The sequence below is a fragment of the Dipteris shenzhenensis genome, chromosome 12, assembly GCF_047967505.1.
Source record: "Dipteris shenzhenensis isolate YYH24624 ecotype China chromosome 12, Dip_SZ_1.0, whole genome shotgun sequence".
In the NCBI taxonomy this organism is placed as follows: Eukaryota; Viridiplantae; Streptophyta; class Polypodiopsida; order Gleicheniales; family Dipteridaceae; genus Dipteris; species Dipteris shenzhenensis.
This window is the reverse complement of record NC_141607.1, coordinates 14,404,432-14,416,707: the sequence shown is the minus strand read 5'-3', so window position 1 is coordinate 14,416,707 and position 12,276 is coordinate 14,404,432. Positions and strand designations below refer to the sequence as shown.

The window sequence follows — 12,276 nt, the reverse complement described above, 5'->3', positions numbered from 1 at the left end:
GACTGCAAAGCCAAGCCAGATGTTGACATGTTTGATGCTTTTGAATCTTGGTTACCTCTGCCATCCTTAGAAAAGAACTTTAACCAGCAACATGAGTCTCCTGCAGGCCCTCCAACAAGCAATGATCAGCCATTACCTCATGCTGATTTGCAGGTTTCTCTTCCAGCACAAAATGATCCCCTATTCATGATGCAGTGATTGAAGAAAGAGCTGTTAATAGACAGCAAAGGCAAGTTCCCAGATGGCTTCTTGATACATTGAGGGACAGCAAACAAGATCAGCCTTTTACTGCGTGGACAAGATCAGGGAATAGACAGCATGGTCACTTTCTTGAGTTTGCACTCCTTGCTACAGCTTGCAATCAAGAGCCTCTGTGCCATAAAGATGCTTTTGACAGCAAAGAGTGGATGGATGCAATGAGAGCTGAGTTACATTCCATTGCTAAAAATGACACAGGGGAATTAGTAGATCTCCCTCCTGGCAAGCACTCCATTGGAACCCGGTGGGTCTACAAATTAAAAAGGAAATCTGATGGCAGCATAGATCGATACAAATCCCGTCTTGTTGCAAAAGGGTATGCCCAACAACAAGGCATTGACTTTGAGGAGACATTTGCTCCCACATCCAGGATTACTACCATTAGATGTGTCATTGCCATTGCAGCCCATCATTATTGGCAAGTGCACCAACTTGACATCAAGACTGCTTTTCTTCATGGGGAAATGCAGGAAGAAGTATATGTCACACAACCTCCTGTCTTTGAGGTTGTTAATTCTGAAAATAAGGCATGCCGGCTTAGTAAAGCCCTTTATGGTTTGAAGCAGGCACCCTGGGCATGGTATGCCAAAATTCATGCACACTTACTATCCCTTGGTTTTCAGAATAGTCCCACAGAGCCCACTCTTTATGTCCGTGGGAGTGGATTTGATTTTTTAGTGCTGATTTTATACGTGGATGATATGCTCATCACGGGCCCAGATACTCAGCAAATTGCAGCTTTCAAGGCTGATTTGCAACAGATTTTTGACATGTTAGACATGGGACAGCTCCATTATTATTTGGGCATTCAGTTTGCTCATGTTGAGGGGGGTATCATGATGTCACAGTCATTGGACAGCTCCTTGATCGTTTTAAGTTCGAAGATTGCAAGCCAATCTCTACTCCAGTAGACCCTGGCTTCAAATTCTCAGCTCATGATGGGAGCCCACCATGTGATATCACTCTTTATCAGCAGGCTGTTGGATGCCTTATTTACTTATGTCACACTAGACCTAACTTGCAGTATGCAGTATCTCAGCTCAGCAGATTCATGCACATGCCCAGTTCACAGCATTGGCAGGCAGTGAAGAGAGTCTTCAGATATCTCAGAGGCACTTAGGATTTAGCCCTCTTCTAAGGTGATCAGGGTTCACTTATCATGCATGCTTACACGGATAGTGACTGGGCAGGATGTTCCGACACCAGAGTGTACATACTGGCAATTGTTTTTTGCTTGGCAATTCATGTATCTCTTGGCTCAGCAAGAAGTTGCCACATCTAGCTGTGAGGCTGAGTACAGGGCAGCTTTCACCGCTACAGCAGAGTGTGTTTGGCTTCGACAGTTACTTACAGATCTTGGTATTTGCCAGACATCCTCCACTATTGTCTACACTGACAAGCCAAATTGCTTTGGCCATTGCGCGTAACCGAGTGTTTCATGCACGTACCAAGCATATTGAAGTTCATTATCATTATGTTCGGGAGCAGTTGTCAGCAAGAGACATAGAGTTATCCTATCTTCCCACATAGGACAACATAGCAGATATGTTTACAAAGGCACTTCCTCATCCCAAGTTCGAAGTCTTTCAATAGGCTTTACACTTGGTTCCCTTTGTTACATGATCTGACATCCCTTGTACATTCATAGGTGGCTATATCCTTTTGGATGAACATGTGCCACCATGACCAGAAAATATTAGGTATTCTGAGACGTTTCCAGAGTACTTCAGCCCATCCCATGGAGAAGGGTTTGTAGGCCATCTCCTGGTGGTTCTAGTGATGCCCTATAGGCCATGGTATGTGCCTTGTAGGCATAAATATAGGCACTTGTAGTGTTAGTGCCTTTTAGGCCACATAGGATGCTTAGTCCTAGGTCTAGGTACAAGTACTTTGTACTCTTTCTTTTCTATTATCCTAGTTGACGTGACAGTGCTTCTCATCGACCCTTGTACCTTATACATGCTCTCTTTTGTCTACGTGACTCTTCAATTTCTCTCTCTGTCAAGAGGTTCATTTTACCTCACATTTGGTCATGCAAGACATCAATAGCAACTTGGGAGATACTAGAGAGTATGTTTGCAGTAGGAAATGATGCCAGAGTTTCCTTTCGGAAGTGAGAGCTTTTCCATACGCATATCGATGAGGGGCCATGAATTCTTACCTCACAAAGCTTCAGGACTTGAGGGAACAATTGCTGAATATTGATGAAGTCATTCCAGATTCAGAGATGATTACCACCACTCTGAATTCTCTTCCTGAGTCCTATCTTGGGTTCCACACCTCGCTGAATTTATCATTGAGGGGGGGAGCAATCCTCTCTCCTTTCACGAGTTGGTAGGACTTCTGTTATAGGAGGAGCAGACACGAAGAAATATGGCAACCCGGGGTGGCGAGCATGCCATGCTTTCCAAATTCAAGCCCAAGGGTAAAGGGCAGCAAAAGCCACATGCCAATGAGCCCGCACATCAGCATAAAGCTAATTCAAGACAGCCCTCTTATAAGGCTAAGGGTGATGCAAATAAGTAGAAAAAGAAGGGCATTTGTCACACAAGAAGCTAGGTCATTATATTAGTGAATGCAAGAAGTGCATAACGAAAGAGAAGAAAAGGGATTCAAGTATGGCTGTGTCAGATGCATCACCTCCTCATGATGGGGGAGATGTTGCAGCCAACTTTGTGGAAGAGCACTATGTCTTTCTGTCTTGCACTTCAGATTTTTTAGTGGGTAGTTTAGATGCTACAACCACTAATGATGATGACCCTTATGCTTTTTTGACTTGCAGCTAGATCCTTCAAAGGATGCATGCTCTCTCAGTGTCAATGAGACACTGCATACTTGGTATTTTGACAGTGGTGCTTCAAAGCACATCACTTCCAAGAAGAGTCGTTTTATATCTCTGCATCCTCCACCTACCAAAAAGAAGGTGACTTGTGCGAATAATTCTTCTTATTCAGTGTGTGGAGTGGGAGACATTATTCTCACATCCACTGATGGCACATATTTCAGAATTTCAGATGTTCTCTATGTGGCAGGCATAAAGAAGAATTTGCTTTCAGTGTCCTCTCACAATAGAGGAGGATTTCAGGTTGTTTTTTATGATGATAAGTGCACAGTCAGAGACAAAGAGAATGACTATGATTTGATGTTGTCTGGCACTTTGTATTGGGGTCTTTTTCAGCTTGATTTATATGAAAAAAGATCCGATCTTGCATTATTAGTGATGAGCACTCCCACTGCTGCGATGCAGAATGCGGAGTTATAGCATGCCAGGTATGGGCACATGAGCTATGGTAGCTTAATGACACTTCAGAGGCATGATATGGTTGATGCATTGCCTCCTTTAGAGTCACCTCCTCCTCATGCATGTGAAGGTTGCATCCTTGGCAAGATGCATAGACTTCCTTTCAAGAAGGATGGTGCAGTGAAAGCTACACGGAAATTACAGCTTATTTACAGTGATCTCTGCGGTCCCATGAGGACACTTGCTTTTGGGGTTTATCTTTATTTTGTTACATTCATAGATGACTTCACCAACTACACTTCTGTCTATGGTCTCAAGGCAAAATCAGAAGTGTTTATGCATTTCAAACACTTTGTGGCTATGGTGGAGAATGAGACAGGACTCAAGGTGTAGACACTTTGCACAGGTTGAGGGGGAGAGTATACGTCTCATGAATTTGAGGCATTTTATAAGGAGAAAGGTATCACGCATCAGCTTACAGTGAGGCTTACATCTCAACAGAATGGCAAAGCTGAGTGGAAGAATCACACTGCTATGGAGATGAATAGATGCATGCTTACAAGTAAGAAATTGCCTCATAGGTTTTGGCTCGAAGGCCTTATGTGTGCCAACTATGTTTTGAATCGGGCTCCCACAAAGGCTTTAAAGACAATCACTCCCTATGAGGCATGGCATGGGAGAAAGCCTTCAGTGGATCCCTTCAGAGTTTTTGGTTGTGTTGCATATGCCCATGTGCCTATGGAGTTTCGACACAAGTTGTCAGAAAAGGCACGTAAATGCATTTTTGTGGGGTATAGTTCACAAAGCAAAGGCCATCGTCTCTACGATCCTGCTATACGCAAGATTTTTGTGAGTAGAGATGTTATATGCTCTGAAAATTCAGCACATACACATGCTGAATTTCAGATTCCAACTTCTTCATATGATGTGTTTGAGGGGATGCTTCCTATAGCATTTGGTTCCCCCCCGAAAATCAGAATTTACAGCAACCTCCTCCTGATCCAGATGCCCCGATTCAGCCACCAGCTGATTTTGTACCTCCACAGGATGTGGATGAAGTTGTCAAGCAAGAGATTCAAGAGATACATGCAGCCAAAACAGTCCCGAATTGGTTGCTTCAGACTCTCCAGGGAGAGTAGGCTTGAGGTCCCATTGTGTGGCAGGCCAAAGGAAGCACCTCACAAAGGGTACAACCTCCCACGAACACATAGCTACAAAAGAAGAAACATAGCTTTCCATTCTTGAGGGGTAACCATAATCAACTTTAGAGTTCCATGCAAACTGTGGGGGATGCAGCATCAAAGCGAGCAAAGAAAGTACAGCTAACTCTCGAGTTGAAGATTGTACCTTTAATATGTGAGTTTTTGGCCCTAATGACCTTATACGAATATATGGGTCTGTGTTAGGGAAGATTGCGCACAATCTTTTTAACTCAAGAAGTACTCGTCACTTCATCAATGCCAACCTAGTATGGATGCAGTCAAGTGACTGTATATATTGAGTTGATATGTTGTTTGGAGGTCAAATAGGGAATCGACGACCTGATAAAAGACTACACGGGGCCATCTAGATTTCATGTTAGAGTAGGCCAATGTAATTTTGGGAAAAGAGTTATTGACTGAAATAGTCATAGGCTGAGTTTTTTTAAGGATACTGACTATGGGGTGATTTTGATGTTCCATCTCAGACTTTTGTAATTCAGTCGAAATAGAAAATTATTAGAAGATTGTCAGTATGAAGTGTTCCAATGTGTCTTATCTAATTTTGCATCTCAAATTGACAAATATTTTAAAAAAGTCAATTATATGCATGGGAATCGAGGGCACCTCATGATATTCAATCTGAATTTGTGAATGTGTTTCCAACTAAATCCCCTCATGGTGTTCCACCTGCTAGGATGGTTGATCTTAAGATTGATTAGTTGCAGAGGTTCAGCCTGTGAGTATAGCACCTTATAGAATGAGCCAAATGGAAGAAGATGAGGTGTCTTGACAATTGTCAGAATACCTCAAGGTGGGGCGGACTAGTACACCCCAAGGATATGTCCTCTTTCTAGTGCTGCTAAGCACTAAGGGAGCTGCCTATCTCACGAAGATTGACCGCCTATTGGTTATCACTAGATACGAATTGCTGACAAAGGAATCTTTAAGATGGGATTCTATATATGGTATCGGCATTACCGGTTTCACACATTGCCTTTTGGACTTACAAATGCCCCCCAGTACATTTGAACAAATAATGAATGGTCTTTTTCAAGATTATTTTGGAAAATTGTAGTGGTATTCTTAGATGATATTCTTTTGTATAGTAGGACCCTTGACAACAAGCATGCCGAGTAATTATGAATTGTCTTGAAGATATTGAGATGAGAGAAAGTATGCCCAAAGGAGTCTAAGTGTTAATTTCTTCAAAAGAAACTCTTTTACCTCAAATAAGTATTGCTTGTGATCAATCCAAAAGGTTTTGGATTTCAGACGGTTAGGTAACCTTGGGCTTTCGTAGGATTTACTGTCTACTTGAAGAAGTCAGTAAAGGAATATCGAAGCTAACCATTCCTTTGATGAATCTCCTCATAGGACGTGGATGTATGTCCAATAGTCCTATTATATGGAATGAACAGTGAACACTTTTCAGACTATAACGCGGAAGGCGAAGGATGCACCTGTGTTAGCTCTATTGCATCCTAACAGGCCATTCATTCATGTTCAAGGCTGATGCTAGTGATCATGCAGTAGGTGTAATGACCCAGGTTTTGTGGTTTTGCTCAAATTACAGATTTCCATTCGATTTGTTGGGAAACTACAACTTATGGCTGATTTCCAGGCCATCCTACAACATTCAAGCTGTAGTAGCACCTCCATGACCACTACATTGGGTATTTCTTTATCATCATCTTTTCCTACGCTAGACTCACTATCTACATGTACCCTGAGTGTGCTTAAAGCTGAGTACTGTGGGTGAGAGGCGAGAAGGATGGGATGCGAAAGGTAGAATGCATGAAGATGTGATGTGACCATGAGTGGTCACATGTCATTAGATGTGCCTAGTGCCCTTTCAATTCTCCCTAATACCTAGGTTAATTCTTAGACCTTAGGCACTAGCGTTTCTAAGGTTCCTTGACCCCCGTGCCTGCACTTTAATTATTCTAATCCCTTTCTACCCCTAGGCAATGACCTATAATTTAACAAAACCTTTTTTGTCCCTATCTCCCTTCTAGGAAAACACTCTTTCCTTTGCTATCTTACAACCACTCATCCTCAGGCTTCTAATGCAATTTAAATCCCTTAAGGTCATTTTATCTCATTTGTTCCCTTTAATAAAATAATTATCTTTATCTGCAAGCTTCTTCGATTCAACATAGAGTCTGACTATCTGCCCTTTGAAATTGATTGGCTATCCCTACCCACACAATTCCCAAGCCTATGTGTTCGTTGTGCTTCGATTGCATCAAGCTTTGTTTGCATTGCAACGGACCCTCGCCAGATCATTTGCCTTCATTAGGTGATTTCTTCTTTCAATTATTAAATTGAGAATTTGAATCATCATTGAACCATTTATCTAGTGCTTCCGAATCCTTATCCACAATGTCGCTTGGACGTGCTTTCAAAGCTGGTCAAATCTCTAGACCTTATGTAGTAGAGTCTCTAGGGTTCCTTGACCCCTCTCCCTACACTTTAGTTATTATATTCTCTTTTTATCCCTATGTAATGACCTAGAACTTAACATAAGCTTTTTCCTCTCTATCTCACTCAATATGACTCCGATTTTAGAGCCATGTGAACCGAATTTCTTCTCTTGACTAATCCATTGATTAGCATACTAACTTGGGAAATATTGGCTACTCATGTCAGGATAGTAGGTGTGATATTATTCCAGGAGGGCCGACCTGTAGCTGTTGAGAGTAGAAGGCTAGGTAATACCCAGGTTCGATGGCATACTTGAGAAAAGGTAATGACCTATAACTTAACATAAGCTTTTTCCTCTCTATCTCACTCAATATGACTCCAATTTTAGAGCCATGTGAACCGAATTTCTTCTCTTGACTAATCCATTGATTAGCATACTAACTTGGGAAATATTGGGTACTCATGTCAGGATGGTAGGTGTGGTATTATTCCAAGAGGGCCGAGCTGTAGCTGCTGAGAGTAGAAAGCTAGGTGATACCTAGGTTCGATGGTACTCAAGAAAAGGAATTGTACGTGGTGAAGACTTGGAGAATTTATTTATATTATGGGATGGAGGCTTGGGACCCTCCGCACCCGATGCATCCTCGATTAACACATGGTCCATCTAGGTCGCTAACAGTGGTATCAAAGCACTAAAAGACATGTGGACTATGTGGCGGCCGCTGCTCACCGGTGGCTGTTTGTTTGACTTGGACTTTGTGGCGGCGTATGTGGCTGTCTATTGTTTACGGCGTGGCATGGGTTTTGTTGTGATTGCTCATTATAAGTATTTGTTTCTACACTTTGGTTTTTGTAATGTGTAAGCCTGGCCATCCGATTGTTCCGCACCACTCATTGTGTTGTGCTAGCCTTGCCCTATGCGGGTGGTCAAGTTCCAACATCCCATGGGGGGATGTTGGAACAATGTGCTCGGGGGTGATTGGGAGCTGAGTTTTTCTGCCCCACGATTGTTTATTGCTAAGAACTACTATGGATGTGCTTAGGGTTAGATTTCATGGCTTACCTAAGACCATTATACCTGACAATAACTTGGAACTTTGTGAGCCCATTTTGTTAGAGAACCTAGGAACCTAGTTGCAACTTTCAAGTGCCTTCCATCCCCAACCATTGTTCAAAGTGAGAGTAGAAAGCTATTATTTTAGTATGCTGCGAGCGTATCTCCATGATCAAAACTTGAAGATGCAATAAAGGTATTGGTCCCTGGACTGATTCTTTGTCATAGGAGAAGACCTGCAAACAAAGAAGGGGGTGCAATACTTGGTGAAGTTCAAGAGCCATGTTCCGTCTGTTGCTGAATGCATGGAAGAGATCCTCTTTGATGAGTATTGGACTATGCCAGGAAGCTGTGCAAGGGAGGGCAAAGGCAACATAAGTAGGAGGAAATGCTATGATTGACAGCATTCACCAACTGGCGATATGGATGGTAACAATTTTATAGGTTCAACATGATTTAGTTTATTGGACTCTACCAGGAAGCTATGCAATGGAGGTAAAGTGCAACATAAGTAGGAGGGATGCTATGATTGACAGCATTCACAAACTGATGACATGGTAGGTTGATGGTGCCAATTTTATCAGGATCGCCATATTGATTCATTGTAATATTGCCACCATTATCAGGATTGTGGCCTAGGGTTTTGATTGGAGCCCCTAGGTCTTGATGGGACCAAATGGTACAGATTTGGTTACCAACAAACAATGTAAAATTGGCCAATATTTATTAGTAAAGATATGCACTCATATGTCAAAGTCCCTTCTTGGTCGTGGATTTTGAAAACTTTGAGTGTGACAGTCCCGAAGGCTCATAAAGTCTGTCTGTGTGTATAATTCGATTTGTCAAACTACCAGTTCAGACTGTTCACCTTCTCTTTGGAAGGCATCCTGATGGGTTGAAACCATGTCTATGAGATTTGAGATTGCATATAACGCTTGAGTGAAGGAACAGGACTTGTCATGGGATCAGAGCACATAGCTCATGTCAGACAAAATGAGCAACAGCCCGGAGGCTTAGAAATTTTGGCTGTGATATTTTCAAAATTTTGGACTGGTGTTAAAACATTTCTCATCTCTCAACATGTAAACCTGATACATCAGGGGCTTAGATACCTATTATCCATTGTGATTGGATGGTATTCTCATGGGTTGAAATTCAGTCAAGGGATTATATGGCCCAAGCAATGCCACGTCAGTGAAGAATTCCTGGACAGGGATGTGTGATGAGAGTCGATAATTCACATCATATCATTTTTATGATGTATCACTAGAGGCAAGGTCTGGAATGAAGTCTTCACAGAATGGAACAGTGTGCAGTATCAGATAGATAGGTGTAAGAGCTCACCTAACCAAATGCTTATCGTTGCTTGCAGCAAAGTTGTAGTATTGGCATGCAGAATAGGGCCAGTTGGGCATAGTGACGCCCACTTTTCAGTTTTCTTGTGGCAGAAAGATGGCAGTGCTAATTTTCATCAAGTCGGGGAGAGAAGGAAAAATTGGGAGGGTGGGATCTGTTATCAAGGTCCTGCTGAAAATGCATGTTTAAATGATGGCTTCTAGAAGTATTGAGAATGTAGTGAAGTGGAATTAGGCTAGTTGCCACTTGAACAAGTTTGAAAATCTGTGAACAGGTGGAACTGGGACGTCGATATTAGCTGATTTTAATGTTTTCTATGAGGGAAAGTGTACATTAATCTCCTTCTGATTCATGCGTCCTGTTGTCAGATCGAGCGTGTTTTGGAGCTTCTGAAGGAGCTTGCTACATATCCAGCAACAAAGGTAAGTGACCATAGTCTAGACATTGCAGTTTTCAGGGCTTTCCCTGTAGTAATTTCTTGGTGTCTTCTCACCAGGAGATATTGATAATGGCTTGGTGAATTTTACACAGAGAGTTCTATTACGGGAAGGAATTGTTCAAGTCTTGATACAGGCTATTGACAGCAAGAATAATTCTGGGAAGACAGAAGTCAATTCGGGTGCAGAACAAGGGCCTTCTCCTTTTTTTCGTTTGTCTCCAGATATCTTTCAGACATTTGTAGCAATTTGTGATCCTGACATCTCCATTCTTCCCAATTCTCCTCTGAGTGGGTAAGATTTTTCCTCATTTTTTTGGGTTTTTTTTTGGGGGAAAGGGGTCGTGGGTGTATTGTTTGCCTTTATCTTGTTGCCATCAATAATGTTGCAGGCGCCTTGTGGAGGATTGCCCTAGCTTTGTGGATCATTGCTCAATCGCCACATCACTTTATAATTTTCTATTGGTAAGGGTTGAGTAATCCATAATGTTTGCACAGAGAGAGAGAGAGAGAGAGAGAGAGATGATGATTTTTTTTTTCATAATTGTTTACACCCTTCATACACATACATGTTTAGATATTGAATTTAAAGATTCGCTTTATGTATTATAAAATTTAGTAACATTTGGATAAGCAATTTCCAAAATCCGCTCATATATGTAAATGATGACAATTTTTAAAATCCGCTCATACATATTTAGTAACATTTGGATTATGCAATTTTTAAAATCCGATCACATATGTAAAGGTTATTAACAACTGCAGAAGACCAAAATGATGTATGGAACTAAAAAATTTCCATTACATAAGAGCTTCGGGTGGGAGTGCGTTTAGGATTTCCGTAGGAGTGCATGAAGCCCCTCCAATATTAATAAAGATAGAAGAAAGAAAGATGTAGTAACGTCCGTAGGAGGCCTCGTGTGCCTATGGGACAAAGTGCACAAAAGGAAGACTCATACAAGCCTTAATGAGCTGGCGCTAGGGCCCTTGCTGAGTACTAATCTAATCTATGCTGCTCTACTGCACTCATGGCAGTCACAATCACTCAAATACAAACTGAATCAAATCAATCTCTTTGCTGGGACTCGAAATTTGAAGCCCAGCACAGTGATGGCTCTCTGGTGAGCTGTGAAGATATCTCGATCTGCATCTATCGGGCTGTCTCATGCTATGGCGGGGGATGCGTCCTCCTCGATCTCTTAACCCTCTGGGCTATGTCCAAAGTGACCCCTCGTCTTTGTCGGTCCCCCCTGAGGAAAGCTGTGATAGGTTGGGCCTCAATAGAGTGTGCTTTGGGTGCTCTCTGCATCCCTCTCTCGACGATACTGTGTCGGCTCTCTTTGCTGATCCAGGCTGCCCTCATATCAGCTAACTCCTCCTCTACTCTGCTGTGTCTTGGATGAAAGACCTGATTTACTGGTTCCAGCCCATAGGGTTATGGGAATAGTTCCAGTAGCTGTTTTACTGTTTTATTGTTTTACCAGAAGCTGTTACAACTCCTCCTGCCCATGGATTCTACTTGACAATTGAGTCGTCTCGGTATTGTAGATGCTAAACGAAGAAAGAAAGAAAGAAAGAAATTTTATTAAAGGTCCACGGAAGGCCATACATGGCCTATGGGACACAAAATCATCCGAAAGGAAAATACATCATCAACGATGCGCCAACTAGGTGGCCTCATCGTAATACCGCTAAGATGCCAAAAATGGCTACAAAAATCCTAGATACAAAATGAAATGAAATAGAGTACCAAAATTGCCTAGATACAAAATGTAAAATATGAAATATGAGGAACATCGTCTTCCCTAAGGGGTCTGTGATCCAAAGAAATGATGGAAGTCATGGCCATCGACCATGCCTCCTGCCATGAGTGTGAAGATCTGGGCAAGTGTCAAATGGGTCTCTCGCCTGGGTCTATGTCCGGTAGCTGTACGACGCATCCTGCCGGCCTCAACGTCTAATCTGTGGGAAGATACCCTGAGCTGGCCCAAGGCAATCCAGAGTGAGTGCGACATATGGACGCCGATATATCCTGGGGATATGATGAAGCCATCCTCTGAAATCGTGAGAAAATGGTCACGATATGTGGCCATCTTCGTAGGAAGCTCTGTGGGATGAACCCAAGTGCGAAACGTGTGTAGCTGCAACAAATCTGCCCTGATAACCTGGCTGAGCTCATGTCGAGTGAGAGGGAGGCGAGGGGCATCTATGCTGTATCGAAATGGTGGCAGCCTATCCATATCCAAGCCCAGCGAGGTGAGCCATGTGGAGAGTGTGTGGTACCAACAAAAAGTATGACCTCTCT

At 42.4% G+C, this 12,276-nt stretch overlaps 1 protein-coding gene across 1 annotated transcript in view; it reads left to right on the top strand.

Annotated features, from left to right (window-relative positions):
* Window positions 1-12,276, top strand: part of EMB2016 (mRNA methyltransferase EMB2016) — a 123,232-nt gene that overhangs the window by 91,949 nt on the left and 19,007 nt on the right. Inside the window, exons 20-22 of the mRNA XM_087382883.1 lie at window positions 9,904-9,957; window positions 10,067-10,266; window positions 10,364-10,436. Coding sequence (XP_087239009.1) covers window positions 9,904-9,957; window positions 10,067-10,266; window positions 10,364-10,436 — 327 coding nt within the window. The remainder of the gene's footprint in view (window positions 1-9,903; window positions 9,958-10,066; window positions 10,267-10,363; window positions 10,437-12,276) is intronic.